Source organism: Dasypus novemcinctus, chromosome 7 (assembly GCF_030445035.2).
Source record: "Dasypus novemcinctus isolate mDasNov1 chromosome 7, mDasNov1.1.hap2, whole genome shotgun sequence".
Lineage (NCBI taxonomy): Eukaryota > Metazoa > Chordata > Mammalia > Cingulata > Dasypodidae > Dasypus > Dasypus novemcinctus.
This window is the reverse complement of record NC_080679.1, coordinates 106,391,970-106,415,161: the sequence shown is the minus strand read 5'-3', so window position 1 is coordinate 106,415,161 and position 23,192 is coordinate 106,391,970. Positions and strand designations below refer to the sequence as shown.

Below are 23,192 nucleotides of genomic sequence, written 5' to 3'. Positions count from 1 at the left end.
ATAATCCATAATGCATTTCAACAGCTTATAAAAATTGCATTTGACCTAGTAATTCTCTTCCTAAGAATTGCTTCTAAGAAAAAAAAATCAGAAATAGTAATAAAAAATCATGCTTATTGACTTTCAATGTGGCCTCATTTGTAATGACAAAAAAATGGATTCAACTAAATTATGGAAAAATGCAAGAACAGTTACATTTATTATAAAAAATCTCTATGACAGAATATTATTGTATTGGTTTCACAGAGCTGTCATAACAATGTACCACAAACTGGATTGCTTAAAACCACAGAAATTTATTCTGTCATTTTGGGGGCTAGAAATTCAAAGTCAAGGTGTAGGCAGGCCATGTTACCTTTGTAGCTTCGGGTGTTTCTTGGCAACCTTTGTTGATCCTTGGCTAGTATCATCATCCAATATATGTCTCCATCTTCACATGACTTTCTTCCATAACAGGTCTGTGAGTCCTGTCTTCTTATGAAACTTGTCATTGGACTTAGGATCCACCCTAAGCCAGGATGACCTCATCTTAACTCATTTCCAAATAAGGTCCTATTCACAGGTAACAGGTTAGGATTTAAACATATCTTTTGGAGGGAACACAATTTAGACCACTACAAATTATGACATCTCTAAACTAATGTTCTCAAAGAATAATATCATAAAAAAATTCTCAATGGTAAAATGTTTAAAAAATTTTAAAAGCAAGATACAATATTATATAATGAATTTGACCTATGTATGAACACATATATATTAAAGCATATATGATGTATGCACTAAAATGTCAGGAAATATATACATTAGATATTAACTGGACTACTTTTGAGTTGTGTGATTAGAAGTGATATTTACTTTTTATAATATATTTCTGGTGCTGCATCTTGTTAAAATGTTCATAAACAATGTTTATAATAGAAATTGTTCTAATATATTTTATCAGAAAAAAAGTAATATTACACTAAAATCTGAATATGTAATTAAAGAGACATATTCTCTCTCCATTTAAATGTTTAAAAGTCTTCATCTAAAGGGAGAACATGATGATTAAAATTCCAGATTTTAGACAACAGGTTTAGGAAATCTGTTGTCCAAAGAGGCATCTTAGCGCACTTGGAATCACACTACTTGGAAATCGACAATACTGCCAATAGAAGTTTTAAGGTCAGGTCAGCATATAGATACTGGAGTCTCACTTGTGGGAAATGTGGAAAGAGTTCATCAATATATAAGAAGATTACCCATAGTTTCTCAAGTGTAGTGGGAGCTTTAGAATATAACAATAATAATCAGCTGTGTAGAGGAGGCTCAAGTTATTACCCATTTTGAGGGCCTGAGAATTTTCAGAAGGAATTTCATGAGGAGAGAGGGAGAAGAATGGATAGCAGAAAGGGAAGAGTACAATTCATAGAGAAATGATCACCTTGAGCTGTAGGGTTTTTGAAGATGGCAAAGAAGAATTTGGATAGCTGGGGGAAAATGATACCAGCTCATTTTGCTGGCCCTCTGCCATCAGATTGTCTGAATTACATTACAAGCTGCTGTACTCCACATAGAGCATGCATTTCTAGTAGTTTCTTTGCATGAAGAATGAGTACATTCTACTGTGTTCAGTTATCATAGTGGCTCTCTGCAAACCTCGAAGCCCGAGCTTCTACCATAGTTTATCAATATGTCACTAGAGTACACTTTCAAATCTTGCCAGCAAGGGTCCTTTGAGGACCATGACTTTCTGTAATTTTCTTCAAGATATCATATCAGTGTCTGCCTGACATCATGGGAGCATGAGGGCATTGGTTGACAACAAGGAGAAGACCATGGAATCATATTCTCTGATAATGTTTATTCCACATCTGTGATTTGTGTCCTACAAGGCTCTTGGGATGTAAACCACATGTGCTGTATTTGCATTAATGGAAACTTGAGAAGGAGAGGCCATAACACTATTAAAATGTTTAGCTTTCCTGCTCCCATCACACAGACACATGCTAATAACTACTCCCAGACTTGTATCATGGTGCTGCAAGAGGCAATGTGGAGTACGCTCCTTGTTTCGATACAAGGGCCTTAAAAACAAATAGCTGCCATCTCTGCCTCTGATTGTGTGCCAGGCTTTTAACTCCTTTGGTTTTTCCCTCTTCAGATCATGGCGAGGTATCTCAAATGTATTCCAAACAGCACATTACCCCAAGTCTTTGTTTCTTCTTTTATAAAGGGACTCATGCTTTAAGGTATATTTAGAAAAGTCAGGGACTAAGCCAAATTCCAAAGAACCACATCCTAATTATACTTTCAAATGGCAGGAAATGACTTATCAGTGCAGAATCCCACCCACAGGCTTATTGGTCACCCAGGCGTAATTGTCCAGAATGTAAAAAATATTCTGGAGGCTTTCTGCTTGTTTAAATATCCAATTCTTAAGTATATATGGGGACATTTGAAGTTCCTTATAAGCCAGAAGAGGGAGAAAGAAAGCCAAAGAGAGTTTTAAGACTGCACCTTTCATTACTCCCTAGGCCACTGTTTTTCAAATTGCATTCAAGACCCTTTAGTGGGCCAGAAAACCAGTTGAGTGATTTGGGACCAGAAATCTTTAATGAAATAAAAGAATAGACAAGAATAGAAAATATCAGACTGCATCACACATATAAGAGAAAGCATTATTCATTAAACTTGTGTTTTATGTATTTGCTTCAATTATATGTATTTATTATATATCCATAAACATATACAAAATATGTACTGAATATCAGATGACTGAATAGATAGAGAAGGGAGAGAGAGTATGTGGTCTGTGTGTGAGAGAGAGAAAGAGAGAGAGATCCTAGGTGGTAATGTAAAATATATCTCATAACTGTGGATCATGGCCAAAACCCTTCAGTCCATTGTCACACTCTACATTGAGAGCAGTGGTTTCCTTAGCTTTGAACATAAATTCTTCCCTTAGCACCTCCTCTGCCATGTAAACCTAATCTAATAAAATCTCAAACTTTTTTTAGAAACGTAGTAGATGAAAGTCAGTATGCTTAAATGTCAGTGCCATGAGCCATTTGTCATGGGTAGTAGACTAGAAACTCAACACTGGTTCTCAAGAGGAAACAATGTTCTCCTTAATGCCCGACTCCTCAGGATCCTAGCAAACAGTAAACATCTCACAGTGGGTCTCAGAATTTGGGGGAGCAACTTCCTGGATTGGTGATCTTTAGATATATATTCAATGATTGGAATTATTGTTTGGTATCAGGAATAATTTAGTTACCAGCAGTAGGATCATCTGGGTAAAGAAAGCAAGAAACTATAATAGGGGAAAGATGCAAGGGAAAAGTTTGAGTTGATAATGTTGAAAGGAAGTGTGTCTGCTGGACAGAAGACAGAACCCCAAAAAGTAAGATAACAGAATGCATACAGACCATAGAGTTAGGATTAGAGTTCCAACTTGAAATAACAAGGATACTTTAACAGGTCATAGTTAAATATTATCAGTTTAAAATCACTTGTTGCACTAAAATGGTTTATTTTCAGAGACTCTTATAACCAAGCTGCTTTGAATGAAATTATGTATTATTGGTTGATATTTACATGTCTTGTAATTTAGGGAGGTGAAATAGATGGAAGGTATAGATTAAGGGGCAAGTTTTCATTGAGGATCAGAGAGATTCTCAGCTAAGTCTCAGTTCCTGAAAGAGGGGACTGGCAAGGACCACTGGTAGCTGAGAGAGTCTGGCACAGTAGGCAAGCCACCAGAATAGAGAATCACGAGCCCAGAAACAAGATGAGGAAACAGTGACAGAACTGAGTTTCTCTGAAAATAAGACATTTAGGACTGAATGTGTTCTCAACTGTCAGGGCCAAAGATCATGTCAGGTCACCCAGGGATGTGTTCTCAAAAGCCTAGCGTCTGAATTCAGTGGCAGATAAGCATTCCATACTGCCTGAGCTGTGTGGAAAAGACGGCAAAAAGACCAAGAACCAGAAGATGCCTGACAAAGCCCAGGAAACCAAAGAAAAGCAATTTACATCACATCAAAGTAGCACAACTTCTTTTCAGAATAGATGCATTGGCACAGCCTTAGAGGACAGTGCCATGTGCAGCTACAGAAATTCCAGCACAGACCCAGATTTAAGGGAATAACTCCTCTGCCCTTATACTTTGGTATGGCTGTACTGATATATCTGCTTAAGGATCTGTAACTTTTTTTCTCTTGCCTGATAATGCCAAATTAAACATTTTCTGAATTTCAAGGCATTTTATTATCTGGGATGCCACAGCTCTGCAATAGTAACCTAAGTCAACTGAGCCATCATTCATTACATAAACCCTCGTCAAGGGCCTGTGGTGTTCCAGGTACTCATCTAAGTGCTTGGAACATATGGTCTCTGTCATCGGGGAGCTTGAAGTGTAGCTCGAAGGGTCAGTAAGAAGTTAGATAAGTATGATGAGATGGATGCATGTCATGATGGAGTAAGTTAGGTTGCTAGTGGGCCACCTCATTTTTTACCTCAAGGGGTTAAAAAAGCCATTCCTGAACAGAAAACATTTGAGTATTTTCCTCAATGAAGAGGAAGGGTTTCCAAAAATCAGGGAGATAATCAACCCATCATTCAATTAATAATAACAGTTTTTTAATATTTACTATGTTCCAGGCACTATGCTACATTCTTTTCCTGGATTATATTCCATAAAATAAGCACAATGGTTCTATGAGGTAGTTATTATTATTTACTTCAGGTTATAACTGAGGATTCTGAAACTCAAAGGTTCTAAATAACTTACTCAAAGTTTTACAGTTAAGTAGAGAAATTAAAGAGAAAAGGTTAGAGAGCAAAACAGGAACCAGATGAGAAAGAGCTCTGTAATCCATATTCAGGAAATTGGGTTTTGTGTTGAAGACAATAGGGATCCACTTAGTGACACTTAACCAACTTGTGACAGATACAGCTTTGGATAGATCTTCTGTCCATGGTCTCCAGCGACAAGCCCCCACACTGGCTGACCGTCACATCGCCTGTGGAGCTCTGTACACCAACAGATCCCGAGGCCCCCTCCCAGGGTCTGATTTTTTAAGTCCTGGTAAGCATGAGAATCTGTACTCTTAAAAAAAACCCAAGGATGACCCTGATATCAGTCAAATTAGGAATTCACTAATGATGCAGAGAAACAGTTATAACAGCATAAAGCTGGCAGTAGAGAAATCAGGCCAAAAATGATGGTGGCCCAAATTGGAACAGATGCCAAGAGAGATTTGATCTAGACATGTAGATTAGGGGTGTATCAGGTTATAGCTCTAATTAAACAAAAATAGGAGTAGATAATAACATTGAGAGTATGTCTCTTAGTGAGAAGAATCATGGTTTACAAGAGAATGTTGAGGAGTACCTTTTTTTACGGGATGAGTGAAATGAAGCAAGTCCATAAAGAGAGGTGAGAAAGGGTTTCATAATGTCTTCTTCAGATGCCATAATTTTTCCTTCCTCTGAGCCTTGTACAAGCTGTTCCCATCATCTGTGTTATCTTCTTCCTCTCCTTTCCTTCTGCTAAATCTCATCTGTCCTTCTCTGATCTTTCTCTAACATTCTTCCCTGAGTTTACTCCAGGCTACCCTCAGAAAACTTAGGTTTGGTCCATAAAAATTAGTAATATGCCCCACCTTGAATCATGATTTATTTGTTGTTTTCTAATTGTTTTCCTGTGTTTATCTTGTGTGCCACACTAGGTTATAAATTTCTTAAGAGCAAGGGTCACTGCTAATTTCTTGTATACCTTGCAGTTCATAGAACTGAATGCTAAAATCAGTGGTTGCTGGATGACTTCTCCCAGTGTTGTGGGAGATGAGTAATAATCCATATGTCCCCAAATACACAGAATTGACCTAGTTTGTATCTATTGTCCTGGTGTAATTATTAATAGCATCTGCTTTTGCCTTTAAAATTAATTAATCACTCTACTGATAATGTAACTAATACATTTTTTTAAATATAGCATTTTTAAATGGTACTATTTCCAATATAGATATCGCTTTATTTTCGGGAGTTCAGGAATATTATGGTGTTTTTGAAATAATTAGCATGGACTGATATATCATTCCAAATGTCTCCATTATTGTGTGGTAGCCTGTTAATTGACAGATTCCATTTTATTATATATCACAGGGGCTTTATTTTTTAAAAAGTACCATTAACTAAATTAGGGTTTATAAATATTACATACTTTTTCAGTTTTGTTTGAAAGAGAACCCTTTTGACAAAACAGGAATTTCCCCCCTCCCCCACTAGACAGAATTATAGTTTTATTGACATTTTCAGGACATTTTTTCAACATTTCTGATTAATTTAAGCCTCTAATTCTTGGGGGGGGGGCAGAAATTTATCTTCATTCGTGATATTCCTTATTACACAGAGTTAATCTATCGCACTTAATGAATGATGATGTTATTTTATAGATGCAAAATCTAGAACTTCAAGCTCTTGATTAAAGAGAATTTCAAAATTGTCAGAAACCGAAAGTAAAGTTTTACTATCATATTAACTTTACTTCTTAAACTATCTAATTTAGATTCCCAACAATAAAAATTTAAATCCCCACCTAATGTTTGTTACTCTTCCCAGACCATATAACTGGGTACAGAGCAAGAATTGGAAATATGATTTATTTCTTGTGATCCATCCACTCTCCAAGGGCAATTTCCAGTTCTCTCATTTTCCGGGGCAAAGTGGCATAAGTTCTTGTGGGAATAGTTCATCTGTACCCTGGCTAATCTGTTTACTGATACAGCACAGAGACACTGTTTATGTCTGACAAAATAGTTATAAATCACACTTCTCCTTCAGATCATAAATACACATTTATCTTTAGAATATATCACCAACTGAGTCATTTTGATGTAAATATTGCACCTCTTAAATATAATGATGATAATAGAGGCTGGGAACCACAGATTTGCGCAAGTGCTCCCTTTTCAACAACTGAAAATATTTAAATCACAGAAGCTGTAACATCCTATGGGGAGTGGCAGACAGACACGTCAATAGAGTGGGACCTAGGAAAGTCTTACTGTTTTCTCTGAGCAATGAATAAGATATATTCACTAGCTTCCATAAGGGAATTACGTAGCATTTTCTGAATTGGTAGTTTCTGGCCATGATATGACCAACAGCCCCAGAAGTGATGGGCTGAGAGTCCTCAGTTCTGTCCTCCTGAAGAAAGAGCTGTATAGCAAAGGTTTGGAAACATAAAAAAATGGAGAAGTCTTCTGCATGTCCTCATTCATTCAGAAGACCTGCTGGCATAGTCCAGCTTTCTGGGATGGCTAAAGAGACCACCTTTGGGTAGGAGATCCCCAAGACCACTGAGTTTTTACTTTGTGATGGCATGGCCACCCCTCACTTGTTAGCATCCTTGTCTGGAAACCATCTGAATTGGCTGTAATTTTACTTGAAGATTAAAGCACAGATTTTAAATGTATCTTCTGTTCTCTGAAAGTAAAAAACTATAAAATACACCTACATTCACTTCTAACTGGCAGTATTGTAATTCAGCAGATTTCTGTTTTTCACTGAAACCTGGAGTTGAATTGTCTTGAGCCGGAAGGCATTCAAGCTGCTGTTTTTCGCTCAGCTATATTTCTCCATAAGCATCTAATTGTTTCAAAAAGTGATGTACAGTATGCAAAAACCTGAATCTAATGCAAATAAGTCTGTACAGCACTAAAGTTAACAGGTGTTCTCATTAATGTAAGTAGACATGGAACAATTCTTGAATGTTTTATAAACACTCATAATCATGGCCAAATATGTTACAATAGCATAGAGATACAACATCTTTCATTCTTTTTGTGCAATCTCAGCACTTATTAATAGGAGGCATGTGTGGGTAATAAACTAGTGGCAACAATACCTGCTTCTGCTTAAGTCCCTGCATTTTTAAATTATGTAATACCTCTAAGATTATTGTTAACATAACTACTGTCACTTCTTCTAGAGTTTGCTTCCTTAGTAAGGTTAACAGTGCTTTACTGAAATTAATTGCTGCAACTTTGATGGACCACCTATGAGCACCTTTGCATCTGTGAAGCTTTCTAAAGACTTGACTCATGAATATAAAGATTAACTCTCAGAAACCTTGAAAGTGTATACTATTTTCTATACTGTCAATTCTAAATTAGAAAGGTCCACACATAGTATGAAATTCTTGAATGATCTACTATAGATTATCCCTGCAAAACACACGGGTGACTTTGGAATAAAATCAAGATGAACATCCTATTCTAAGGGTATCATTGAACTACATACCCTCTCTTGGTGCTTCCTGATCCCTCCAAGTTTGGTCTGATTGTCTGAAGTCTAGGACTTGTCAACTGATGGGAAGGTTTAATCAGTCTGCAAAAAGGATTGCTTACTCTACTCTGATAAATGTGTTATCAATACATGTCAGAGTAAACTACCAATGTTAGTTTTTTCTAAGAATGCATGTATATTGCAACTTTCAAAATTTTATTACAATGGAAGATGAGTTAAACATATTTTGACATATCAAGCAATAATATCTTATGCATTCATTGAAATGAATAAAGCAGGTAAGGTTTGTCTGTTTATTATTTTTTCAGTTTCTCTTATGAGTGGGTTTTTCAGCAAGGCACTGGGTTTACATTTGCCCTTGGCTTTGTGGTTATTACTGTGCAGTAGAGGGAACAGAGAAATCAACAGTGTTTTTCAATGTAGAAAAAGACATGTTATGAACAAAGAAGGAGCAGGATATCATGGACTCTTTTAGGAGGGACATGTATTTCAGAGAACTCTTTCCTGAAAATGAGACACCCAAGTTGATTTGAATAGTATGGTAGAGGAAGTCAGAGGGTTCCAGGCAATGAGAACGACCTGATTATTACTGAATCTACATGAGAGATGATAGTAGTGTGGACGGTTAAATGCATAAAATTAAAAAAAAAAAACTTTGTGACTGTATACATTAAACAGTACTATTAGAATATAAGCATGCTTATAATATTTATGCATGGGACAAAAAAGTATGGAAGGATATACAGCTAATCAGTATATGATGTTATATTTTTGTATTTGTTAAAAGAATTTCAGCTGAGAATTACTTAAGTAATGACAGAAATAATAAAGATCTTTCCAACTTGATAGTAGTGGGGGCAGCAGATTCCCAAATGCCATATGACTAAATGAGTAATTGGAACACAGTTAGTATAGCTCAGGGTAAAAGCTGATCTGTGGTTGGAAGGGTGGTGGGCACTGGCAGAGCAGAAGTTCGAAGACGATTAGTTTATCTAGAGACAACAGCTCCCCGTACCCCAAGTTTAAAAATTTACTTAAGAGCACTAAAACTCTAAGCTGATACCTTTATACACCAACTGCTTCAAGTAGTTACTTTTTTAGTCGTTTTCATATGAGCACCACAGACAAAAGTTTTAGTGTAGCTGACTGCAACACTGTGGAAACTGCTAAACTATCTACTAATTGCTTGGATAGTATTTTTTCATAAATAATGAGAACTTAAAATATTTTACCACAGGTAAAATAATGTATGCAAGTTTTTGTTTTGTTGAATAAATGAATTACTGAAGTTAGAATTACTGAAGGTAGGCTATTTGAAATGAGTTAGGGGCTTAGACATTTCACTAATAAATAGAAAGGTAGAGTGGACAGGTGAAATGGGGCGTTGAATGTTCACTGCAGAGACAGTTTTATTGTGCAGAAGAAATTTGTGTTGTAAGAATACATGGACCAAGTTATTTGGGTGTCTAAGATACAGTTCGATTTCAATTAAAAAACACTCCTTGATTGGGAACAGGTATGGCTTAAGCGGTTGGGCACTTGCTCCCTACATGGGAAATCAGAGGTTCTGTTCCCAGGGCCTCCTGGAAACAAAAAAAAACAAAGAACAAGCAGACAAATGAAGTAGCCAATTCAAGGGAGCCAATGTGGCTCAGTGGTTGAGTGCTGGCTTCTCACATATGAGGTCTGGTACCTCACAAAAAAACAAAACAAGACAAAAAACAAAAACAAACAATAAAACACTCCTTGAAAGGTTGACCTTAAAACCCTAGATTTCAGAATGCCCCTTCGGTCTATCGTGTCAGACCTCAACATTTGTTTACTTTCCATTAAATGAGAAATTGCTTACATGGGCAGGTTATTTTGATATGATGACACCATTGAGGGTTCCAATAAATATACATGCAAATCAATCCAGCCCAAACACATTGAAAACATATCCAATAAACATCTGGAAACTAATGAGCACACATTTGTTAACACAAGGGGAGTAGTGGAAATGCAGGGTAAATTAGTGGCCTGGCTTATTTAGTAGTGTGCGGATTTAGGAACATTTTCATGGAGTCAGAAGAAACAGGGTAATTATAACATAAGGTCCAACATCTTTAGATATGAAGAACATTTTCCGTTGCTTAAAACAAATATTCCCAAGGAAAGGATAAAACATTTTTCTGACTTGCAAAGTTTTTGCAGTCTATCATTTAAATTACTTAAATAAAGGGAGCTTTACTGCTCCCCAAAGCAGAGAATATAACACCCTCCATGCATATTAGCTTGATCTTCTTGACAGACCGAAAAAGTGTTTGTGTGTGCCAATTAAAACAAAAGTGGATCGCGAGTGGCTTGTTCCTCACACAGCTTCTGAAGACCGCTATCATTGTTTGCTAGGGTAACCCTGGATAAGGCTGCTATTCAAAGTAAACAAACTTTTCAAAACTTTCATGACAGATGGGGGTTACAAACGCATTTTAATAAGAGAGTGGCCAAAGCAACTTTTTTTTTTTTTTGTAATCAGCATATATTTACTTAACATCTAGCAACATTGGGAACACAAGGCAGATACTTTCTCACAAAATGTTTTAACAAGTAACATTTTTGGAAAGACAAATTGAAGACCTTTTACTTCTAACTGATATTTTCCCTTAGTTTTATGTTAACTTTCCTTGACATGTCAAGAAAAAAATGTTAGGAGTTACTCGAGCCAGACTGTAATTTGAGACAGACGGGCAGCCAGATACTGTAATGTCTTTGGTGGTCATAAACACCTTCGAGACCAAGTAATTTAACTATCAGTATAACCAAGACAGCCTTCATTTGATCAGCTTTATCAAATGTATAGTGCAATACAAGATGAAAAAAACGTGACTGAATCTATGTGTGTTATGTTTTAAGCACTATTGCCTCCAGTTTAGGTTCAGATAACTCACTGCAATATGGCATATATATGTACATCTATATTTATATATATATAAAATGCTGTTAGTATTCATATATGGTGTTAGCATTCATAGTGTATACATATATATTATACTATTAAATAAGGCCAAAATTAATATCACAAAGAAAATATTTCATGTTTCCCTCCACAATTTTGTATAGTTTGATATGACTTCTTGTGTCTATTTAATTTAAATCAAATATAATTTAGACAATAACATTTCATCATGAAGTCCAAAGTGTCTCCAAATGTAATAGTAATTAAATTTCCTTCTTCTTAAATGAGTAATCCACTTATTTCTAGAACCACTGTAGACATATCATTTAACACTTTTTAGGGCTCTTTGGGTATTTGCCATATTTTATTACACATTTCCTATATAGAGTTTCAGCTTCATTAAGATAGAATAAGCACTCCCTAGGCTTTTAGTAATATATGGTCCTAAGTTAAGCACAAAAGATTTTTATTTCAAATGTCCAATTTTTTTAGTCCTTTCTACCTTCTTTTTTGGATGCTCCAATTCTGCTTTAATTATATTTTTTCAAAGAAAGAAAGTGATTGATTTTGTAAGAATAGTATAAAAAGAAGAAGAAGATGAAAGCATCCAGTAAGAATTTGGGATGACCATTTAAAATAATGCTTTCTTTAGCATTAAAATAAGGAATCAAGCAACTTTTGTCTAAGGTCTTTATTCCCAATTTCACAATTGAAACCAAATCAACATGGCCCTGTCTGCATACACACACACACACACATACGCACGTACACAGAGTCCTTAGCTGTACCACAGTTTGCTGAGGACTAGTGAATTAGAAATCAGTATCTTTATAATCTCTCAATTCTATCACTTAAAATGATGCCAATTTGTTAGAATGGTGTTCTCATTTTCTTCATTTACTTCATTTTCTTCATTTGCAAAATTACTTTATGATAGTAGATGGAAGCTGCATTTGGAGAATGTTTATTATGTGCTTTGAGATCATTAAAGCTGAAATCACTTTGCATATCAAGTGGTAGTGTTCATATCCTTAATATACTAAAGTTCTGATACAATCAACCTTTGAAGAATAACCTATCATGACCAACAGTTTATGCATAATTCCATGATGTAAATGTGTCTGCAGTAATTACTCCCTCTTCTGAAATCCTGACATGAGTATTGTCTGTGCCACTCACATTAGGACTTAGTATAAGCCATTTTCTATTGTTATTTATCTTTATATGCATATGCCCTATTTATCCAAACAGATTGAGGTCTCTTGAGGGTGGGGCTGTGCTGCCCTAACTTCTAGTAAAGTGCCTTACACTTAATGGATGCTTAATCAGCTGCTGTTGATGATTAGGAAGATGCTCTGCCATGGACACATCCTCTCAGTCTCCTGAACACAGAATTATTTGTGAGATTTATTCTACAGTTGGGAGGGTGGTACTTCAAAGAGAGGGGAACACAAGGTCACTCATCATCTCTTCATCTTCCATAGTCTCCCAACATGTTTGGGGTCAATTGAAATAGAAGCAGCCCCCATTATTTAATCCCCAGAAATGTTTTACTAATGAGGTATCTGTCAATAACACAAAGTTATCCACTGGTCATTGGTCATTATTTATAGAAGTCTGCAAGGAACTAAATTAAATTGTCTACATTGTCTATCCCTGTGTAACAATGAAAATTTTAATTTGCGTCTTCATTATCTCTTCTTCCCCAATTCTCCATCAAAAATTGATATTATTCTCCATCTTCAGAGGAACCTAAACAAGGACACAGAGCCAGGTGCCCAGCCCAAGGGAAAGCCTTAAGGGATGTGCCTCTTCTTCATGCTGCTCACTGGACACACTTATCTAATTTTCTGGACATAAATTTGTTACCAGTAAGAATTCAGATGGAGCCTTATTTAGGGTGTAAAAGTTTGAGGCCGATTACACCAGACAGCTACTTAAAGCTATTTATTACTGGCAACGTGAGCACATATTACATTAGGACTGCTTCAGTACCCGGATACAATCCGTTCAAAATACCGTTTGGTGGAGAGGAGGGATTTCAAGGGGTATCTGTGTAAAAGAGACTTCTAAATTCTCCCTTCATCTCCCTCATCCCAGCTTCTGATGTCATTGAGGCAAAATATGATATATAAAACATGATAATAGCATGGCCTAATATCAAATCCTTATGTTTGTTATTAGTTCTACATCACTTTAAATTGTTTTCATTGGTTCAATCAGGAGGTTTAGTCAAAGCTAGCCTTTAGTGATGCCTTTTTTTCCCAAGAGTATTGAAAATTCGATTGTTCAAAGTACAAATATGATTCAGCAAACCATTTATCAGAAATCCTAAAGAGGTAATGTAAAAAAGTGGTTTGAGAAACTTGAATTTAAAGGGCTTTACCAATCAAAGTGTTTGAAACTGCTTTCCTCTGAGTGACTGGAATGGGAACAGAACAAAGTCAATTACTGACTGTAATTAAGAAGTGGATGCATTTAAACTGTAGAGAGCAGTAGCAGTCTTCTCCAGACTGCCTAGTAACTCGAAAGATTAGTGGGAAGACCGAGGAAAGGATATAAACTGTATCTCTCTGATAGTATGTTTTGAATGAATTACATTCATATAATTCTCTGATCTAGTTTTCAAAAACGAATTTGCAAATCACTGATTACGTATGATTAATATATTTGGACAAATAAACTTTTAAAAGACACTTTGCTTTTGGTTGTGTTAGCAGTAAAAGAGCCTCTTCGCATTGCATAGTGTGCACCAAAAATGCAAATGCACTGATGAATACTTATATTTTATCACTGTTTGAATTTACGAGACTGAAACCTGAACTATGTTGGCTCTTTTGTAAACCCTCAGAATACAGTAAATCTAATTATGTTTGTTTTTTATACTTTGAAAATGTTATCCCTCTTTATAACTTTAATAATGGTTTATTTATACTGGTAGAGAAATATTATATTAGATTGTGCATCATGTTTACTCTAATTCATTCTTCTTTGTGTACGTTAACATACTGTGATGTTCTATTTCACAATCAAAATATTTAAACGTAAATTAGGATAAAGGTAGAGATCAGGGGCATTACTAGTTTTTTGGGGTTAGTTAGCAGTGATCTTATATTTTTAGATTACTATTTCTGTGACAATATTTTATAAGGTAAATATTTTAAACTTCATATAAGTAAAAAACATTGCAGTGGCGTTCAGATAATTAGGCAAACGTCAGTTAAATGTCTTGTACTGGATACACAAAACAGAGGACCCAGATATTTTGAGCCATCCCAAATCTAACATGCCACTTATAAAAAAGCAAGTGATTGGCCTGGGTAATCTGTCAGATTATAGCGTAGGTTATTAAACTCCTAATATTTTCCAATCTTTTACTTCTTCTAAGTGGGTGAACTTTGGCGAGTTCTCCTTGTGATGAGAAGAAAATGAAATTGATATTGGAATCCCTCACTCAAGAATGGTTGTGTTACAGTATAGAGTGATATTGCATCTCTAAGTAGTTTTTCTAAAAATAAAAGGCACATTAATACATATACATGTGTGAACCAGATGATTTCTTTAAAAACACAGTATCTTCATCATTATATTTGTCATAAGAATCATTGAAACTTCAGAGTGAAGCTATTTTATGTAATAATTGTCACTTTAATGATAGAAATACCTAGACATATCAAAGCATCATTTATTATTTTCAGTGCTCATCTCCTGTTTAGAGGAAGTAAGGCTGAAAAGAGGTTACTGGTTCCTAACTGAGTATTTTGAAATGTCCTCTAAACCTCTGCATCTTTGCTTGATGTGTGACACTAGTCAGGAAATGTTGGGCAGAGGTTTATCTTCCTGTTAAAATGAAAGTCCGTAACACGAAAGGCAATCTTCCCAGTTCTGATTGATGACTTACTCCAAAAAGTGTTTTCACACCCACTCTAATCAAATTCTCCTCTAAGTAGCCCTTTAAGTGTGAAATCAGGGGCAGTGCTCTGTTGCTATAGGGTCACATCCTTCTCTCACAATTCTGAGGGAAAACTTTCACTGCAAAGAGAAAAGCATAGCTACATCTCTAAATAGTGCAAACAGTTTAACAGCACTAAGAGCCCGGAACCGGGATGTTCATTTGATAATATTCTCCATGAGGGGGTCAAATATGTAAATGCACTTTTATTTTAACAAACTCCTTTTGTGGGGAAACTGTTCCTTTATTATTTTTCTATAGATCTTTATGATGGGAATGTAGAAATAGCCAAATGTTACTTGCTTGAATGACCTTTTGGAAAAGTCTGCATTAGTCTCTTTGGTAGATAATCTGTTTTACAGCCCTCCATAAGAGGAAATCAAATATAGAGATACTATTAGATTTGAAAAAGACAAACAGGAAAGAGCCAAAAATGCAGAATGAATTCTGACACACCCGGTTGCATTTTTCTGAGGGTTCTGACTTAAGTGTGTTCTGTCTGCATTACTCTGAACTTCCTGATTTGTTTCTTCTCTGAGTTGGAGTAAATCAGCTTGAGCCCTACTCTGAGTTAATCGTTCCATTATTAAAACAATAATGTATTTGTTATCTCATGAAAAATAGTTTACAGAGAGCAGTTCAGAATGATCCTGGTCTCCCTGTTCCCAGAAAGGCAATTACTGGAATACCAGAAAATATTTCTGCATATAAATGTGTGTTTTTAAAAAGGGATATATATATAAATATGTGTGTGTGTGTGTGTGTGTGTATATATATATATATATATATATATATATATATAAAATGATATCTGTCTTATAGGGTTTACTTACCTGTCCATTTTCTTTTCCTTCAGATCACAACAGTATCAGGAAATGAGTTCCTTCTACAGTCAGATATTGACTTCATCATATTGGATTGGTTCCAGGCTATCAAAAATGCAATTGACAGATTGGTATGTATTTGTTTTGGCTGTTACCTTTATTAATTAAAATGTAGTCATTTAAATCTTATTGTTTAGGTATAAAACACACGCATTTAAATAGATCCTATGGACTAAGAGTTATTAAGTTCTTATGAATTTAAATAGAGCCCACTTAAAACCTTTCCAGTAGATTGAATTTGTGAAGTAAATGCCATTTGATTTTTATCTTTCCAAAACATGATAAATTCATTTTTCTCTGAAGTAGCATGGATATTCATTTTCTGGAATAAGTACAGAAACTTTCGTTTTCCGTTTATGCAGCCTGCAATACATATTCTCGAATATAAATATCAATGTATTTTAGCCCATGCTCAATGTTATAATACTAGTATATAGTCCTTTGTAACTGATTTTTATTGTTCTTCTAAGCTAGATTGTTCTCATGGATGGTACATATCTAGAACTTTGTGAAAATACTAAGAGTATGCTTTTTAAAAGAGTGAAACTGTTTGAAACTGAAAACTACACTTTTTATACTGACTCTAGGCCAAATACCTAATTTTAGAACAAAATTATTTGTAAAATCTTGAGAGAAAAATATTCTTGAGAGGTTTTAATATGGTATAAAATAGGAGAATGCAACATTTTTCCGTGTGATTTTATTGATATTTAGTCGCAGTCTTTCATTATGTTACTTTGGGACTAAACCTTTGAAAAATAATTTAACAAATGACCTTTCTTCACCATCAGTGTTGTCCTCTGAGACACATACATACACACACAAATGCAGATAACTTGGTTTTGCCATTAAGAGTGGACTCTGGAGCCTGAGTTTGAATTCTGTTTCTATCATTTACTGGTTGTGTTGCCTTAGGCAAATTACTTATCCTTTTTGGCTTCATTTTCCTCATTTGGGAAATAATAAATAATAATAATACCTACCTCATAGAATTGTTGAGTGATGGAGCTAATATATGTAAAGTGCTTGGAATAATGCACAGAATTTAGTAAGCACTATATACATTTATAAACCATTATTAAATTTGGGTATGGAACTTAGCATACAGGCTGTATCCCAAAATAATTATCTTATTTCAAAATTTACTTTAAATCTAACATTAAAACAGATCACTAACCATATACTATTTGGTGAATCCTTTCTTCCCTGTAAAATTAGTCAGCTTAATTGTTTGTTATTTCTAGCCAAAGGATCCAAGTTGCTCATCAAGAAATTTGGACCTATTCAAAATCCAGAGATCCTCCAGTTCTGAACTGCTAAGTCATTATGATAGTGAGATAAAAGAACAGAAACCAGAAAACAGAAAATCTTTAAGTAAGTATATCTTTGAGTTGCTCATTTTAACTTTTCTAAATGCAGTGCTTATGAAATATAAATGCACTGAAATGAGATTTGAGCCAAAGTCATTCTACTCATGGAAGATTCGTAGCCATTCTTGGCCAGGGATTCGTGCACTGAAGGGAAATCTGAGGGCTTTGCTCACATCATTGTTGGTAATGCCTTTTGAGAAAATAATTGTTCCAAGGTCATGGTCTCTGCTTACAGCAAACCTCTGACTCTGAGTAACAGCCATGGCATTCAGATGGGTGATTGACTTTGAGAATAGGAAATGTCAAGTATCTCCAAACCTTGGTATGCTATTGGATTTCCATACATGAAATGATATATGAGGGACCACCATAGATGGTCCAACATAGGCCAATGGACTATACAACTTTTCAAACTTTCAGACCACGACAGAGATTTAGAAATGGGCCTTCTAGATCTTGGTAGAAAATGGGAGAGGTAGTTAGATGTTCTTCAAGGTCATATCTAGTTCTAACATTTGAAATTGGAGCAAAATTTCAGCCCTTACATAATGTATCTCAACCTTTCCTAGCCTGCTACTTTCTCAGTAAAAGGCGTTTATAAAAAATACATTGCATATGTGTTACAGAGTTAATTTGAGCCTGAATCTCCTCAAAAAACTTTGGAGAAATCTTTGGAGTCAGAGAAATCTGATTTCCAGTGTCTTAAAAGTTATACTACTTTCTTGCATCATCCCCCTAAATGTCCACAAACTTCTTCTGAGTTACCCTTAATTTTGCTATTTTTTTCTAACCAAAATCAGAATAGTTAAGGCCTGTCTTTTTAAATTTAAGGACAAATCCTAAGTAAAGAAGGACTGCTACAAGTCTATATATACCTGTACATATGTACATATGCTACAGAACTATATGTGTATATACATGTATATTTGTACCTCAGGAAAGATATCTATGTGTATATTTGTCCATATGATTGTATAGTTTGGAATTTACTTAAACAACTTCTACCTTTAATTCCTGGTCATTTTTCCCCTTTACTTCATATGAGATCAAACATAGTGTGTGATTTTAGAATTAGAATTCAAACTGTGTGTATAAATTTAATGTTAATTATATAAATACTGTTAAAATTGATATAAAAAGGATATATGGGGCAATGACCAGTAGATCTAGAATCTCAGCTATAACTTCTGGTTTGGTAAAGACCTTGACATCTGCTAAAGCCTAAAGCTTTGGAGAAAATAAGGTTTTCAAAAATGTGTTTGAGAAACATTGAAGCTAGTGAATTCCATACTAAACAGTAGTCAAAGATTTTTATTATATTCTATAGATAGAAAACCAGCTACTTCTATTTAGAAGTTTTAAAAAATTTGTCTACTTTGAGGTAAAAGTCAGTCCTGCCTAAACGCAATGGGGGAGACATATAATTCAGTCTTTTCATTTTGAAATGTACCTAATTGTAGTGACCTCCTATTTACCTCTTTCTTTGCAGTTAAAAATGACAGCTAGAACATACTGAGCATATTAATTTTATTTGTAGATGAAGAAACTGAAGCACAAAGATTTAAGGTCATGTGTTCCTAGGCAAGTTATGGATTCACACCCAAGCAATATGATTATAGAGCCTGTGCTTATAACCATTACACTATATTAAAGCAAATTTAGTTTTTTAACCTTGGAGTTGAATAGAAATATTATATTTTAAATGAGATCCATACAAATCAGTAAACTTAAATAGGGACAAAAGGTAAAACATATTAGCAAAATAATTAAAACTAGCTGCTTTCTTCAGATCTTGATTTCATTTTTAGGAAATGCTTCTTTTCTGTATCTTGGAAGATTTGTATAGTTGTAAGCTTTTTGTAGGACAAGTATATGTTTTACAATGTAGGATATGGTTACCGTCTATCCATTACTTTGTGTTAAGTTCAGTCTTAATGTATTCACTTTGATTTTGGAGGCATAATGACTGACTCACCCATACAATATCAAATTTTACCATGTATCTGAAATAGTGCTTGGCATATTTTATATTTGATGTTTTTAAAAATATTTTTAAATAGGAAAACCATTATGTGAAATCCCTCTGATCTCAATTCTATATTTGAAAACCCAAATTTAGGGTCCTTAAAATGTATTCAGATTTATTTCACCCTCTTGGGATTAAACAATTATGTGGAATTAAAGATTCACAGTATCCCCTTCCTTATTAGTAGTCTAAGCACAAACTTTATTGTCAGTTTTCTGCCTTTGGCTTCCTGTGCCCTTGATGTTCCCACGAGTTTTGTCGCCAAGATTGTAGGCAGATAAAGCCAGAATTACTTTTTTAAAAAGGCATGTGAACATCATTAGCAGTTAACAGGTGGTCATTTCATTGTTCAGTTTGTCTGTATAACATGGGAAAAAAATATGTACTCTCAATGAGTGGATTCAGAAAGTTAAGTGTTTAAATATATTTTCCCTTTTTTAAAAAATGTATCTAACCTGCCAACACTATTAAGTACTAATCAGATATTTTAAGATACCATTTAAGTCTAACAAACAAGAAGCCAGAAAATTCAATGTAAGGGCCAACTCACTGTGGGAAATGCAGGACACCACCATGGAATGAGAGTAGGAGAGCAGCTCTCCAGGGAGGGTTGTTCTGGAAAGTGGAGAGTCGATCAAAGATGCTAACATATTTCTGCAATGAAAGGGGAAGTGACTTCCCCTGCTATGCAAGGACTTAAGTGAAGACTTAGAATGGTAAAGAAATAAGCCCCAAATATAAATCCTGCTTGAGATAACCTTGGAGAGTTTTTTTTTTAACTTTTCTGAGCTTTACTTTCTGGATGTATAAAAAAATGGGTCTAAGGTTATCCTTGCAGGATCACAAGAATTTGAAATTATGTATGTAAATACTTAGCTCACAACAGACACTCAATAAGAAGGAGCTCTTACTGGAATCCTCTGTGTCCCAAAACAGATGGCACCAAAATAGGGCATAAGCCGAGGGTAATATCTCATGCAAGACTAGAGCAGGGAATATATACTTGATATCCCACTCCCTGAGTATGGAGAGCTGGATTGGATATGGGAGTCCTAGTTGCAAAAATCTCAATATGTGCAGCTGATCTTCCCTCAGGTACCTCCCCAAGTAAAAGTGGAGGCCAGGGCTTTCTTGGGATCAGCACCTTTGAAACAGTAGAAGGGAGGGAACATGTACTCTCAATTCTTTACCTCCAGAGAGCATATCATCAAGAAGTTTCAGTTGATGGAAAGGATTTAGCATCTAGCCATTTCAATATTCTTTGAGACATAGTTCAATTCTATGCATTCTTTCATGCATTCATTCATTTTCATAAACAAATATAAAGTATGAAAATAAAACTCTTGACTCCACTCAACTATGTTTTCAGGTTTTAAAAATGATTTCTGTATTGAGGTTATGCCTTTAGTAGTAATATATCATCATGTTAATCAGTTCTTAGACTGTAAATTCCTTGAATGTGGGGACAATGGATAACTTTCATGAAAAATGGACACTTTCAGCATTATAAATAACACCCAGAAATGATCACAAGTCAGAAGTAAAAAAATCAAAATGTAAGAGAACTAAAAGGAAATGGAGTTCCCTCTAACTGTCTTTTGATTGAGTTATTTTAAAAAAACAAATAGGTTCTTGGTAAAATCCTAAAAGAATTCAGATGTGTGGCTTTCCCAGTTGCATATTCCCCTAGTGATGTGTGTAAAAATGGTGTGTGTGCAATGCTACAGGGAAAAGGTAGGAATGGAAAAATGAATCAGTGTATTTATAAAATATAGGTAATGAAAATGGTTGTAGATCTTTGAAGTTATCTTTGTTTTAAAATTTGCCGACAAATCATGATCATGCTAAGAGAAAACAAATTTGATAGAGGAGGCAATTATTTTTTGCACTAATCTAAATCGTTGTAGTACTGGCCATCTACAACTATAAGTAGGCTATGGTCTCAAAATCTAATTTTAAACTGGTTGCATAGATCTTTCAACATTTTCATAAGGAAACCATGTACCAGGTCACAAAAGCAGTCTTAAACCTTTGCAATCATTTAGAATGTTGTTTCCAGAGAACAGCTCATTCTTACTTCACTGCACCTCTGGCCCTGGGAGCTAAGACTTCCAGAGTATTGCTTTCCATCTGCTTTCTCTTTTCCTCCTCCTTTACTCCTGCACCAACTCGACCAAAGCAAATAGGATTCTCATAGTGATTTTGAATAGGCAGACCCTGAAAATCCCCAGTGTGGCAGGGAGGGAATGTGGAGACTCGAAGCCAGAAGAAATAGTAGAAAAAGGAGAGAACAAAAGGGTGGAGAAGGAATATTTGCAGACTAAGCAAGGAAGTGTGTCTTTAGCAAGGGCAAATATTCTTCGTGAGAAATATGTGCAATGACAGATTAAGTCAGGTATTGCCCAGAATGTTAACTTTATAAATCTGGGTGGTGCATATATTGGTGATCATGCTGATATTGTTTCATCTTTTCTCTATCTTGGAAAAGTTTCTTAATTTAAAAAAAAGGAACTGGAGTAAATACACATGCACGACTTTAGGCATTGTCCAAGTTCACATTCCAATAAAAGAATATGTATGTTTTCTAATTGCAACTTGAAAACTTTTAAAGAAAGATAAAACTTTCTGAAAATGATACAAGAGACTTCATTAAATAAAACATTAGTAACCCGTTGCTTTCCTTCTTTTTTCCAAAAACCAATATTAATTTCTCTTGTGACCATTGTGATCTTTCTGGTAACTATATAATTAAGAAAATTTGTAAGACGTTTATTATTTATCCAAAATGCAAAAATCTCACTAGCTTCTTGGATAAATAGGTAATTAACAGTTGTTTAAAACACACATTATGAAGCCTGTTCTGGAGATCCCTATAAATACATATTTTTTTAGTTTCTTCTTCTTAAGAATTTTGTATAAAACAGCCTAATCGTGCCAATGCATGAAAATAATAAGATGTACAAGCCATCTGCCAAGAAAATGAGAACAATATTAAAATTGCACAAATAAATTATATTTGCTCTAAAGAAAGAGAAAAGCTCTTACCTAGAAACAACAAAAAATTCATAATATTTGGGTAGAATACTATAGGTTGTTGTGTTGTCAAGAGAACAGTGTTTTCCTGTTTGTAATATGGTCAATTACCTGATGATTATATTTTTCCAAAATAAATATTGCTGTCCTGGCACCAGCTTCTTTCAATATCCACTTAAAATATATATATTATTGAACAAAAATTTGAAAATAAAAATTTTATTTTACTATAGTTGTAAGTCAGGCAATTATCTATGGAACCAATGAATGGCCACTCCCATCTCGATTGTGCTGACCAGGTTAAGGGAGGTTTTTTGTTGGTCTTTTCCAAAATATTCCAATTGGCAAAGAGAAAATGGAAAAACTTTTAATCAGAATTTATACTTTTGAAGCTGGAGGCTTTAAGCATCATGAGAAAAGAAAAGTAAAGATTAAATACACTTGATAATCAGGCATCCAAATTAATTTGTGAAAAACACCATTATTCATGAACGTTCCAGGGCTTCACTCTGTCACCACCTGACCCTAGAGATTGTTCTGACATGTGTTCCCAAGATAGCAGCAATCCCAACTTTCCTGGGACCCATAGATTGCAGTTTCTTCAAAACATTCAGTTCTCAATGAATCATTTGATAAGAGGATTTAGTTATGAGCTGTGCAAAGAATGTCCTGATTAATCTTTTCTTTCCCATCGAAG

At 34.9% G+C, this 23,192-nt stretch overlaps 1 protein-coding gene across 2 annotated transcripts in view; it reads left to right on the top strand.

Annotated features, from left to right (window-relative positions):
* ARHGAP15 (Rho GTPase activating protein 15) overlaps positions 1 to 23,192 on the top strand; it is a 653,844-nt gene that overhangs the window by 296,696 nt on the left and 333,956 nt on the right. For both annotated transcript variants that reach the window (XM_004480409.4, XM_004480410.5), the window contains 2 exons: positions 16,039 to 16,137; positions 17,311 to 17,440. In XM_004480409.4, the coding sequence (XP_004480466.1) occupies positions 16,039 to 16,137; positions 17,311 to 17,440 (229 nt within the window). The remainder of the gene's footprint in view (positions 1 to 16,038; positions 16,138 to 17,310; positions 17,441 to 23,192) is intronic.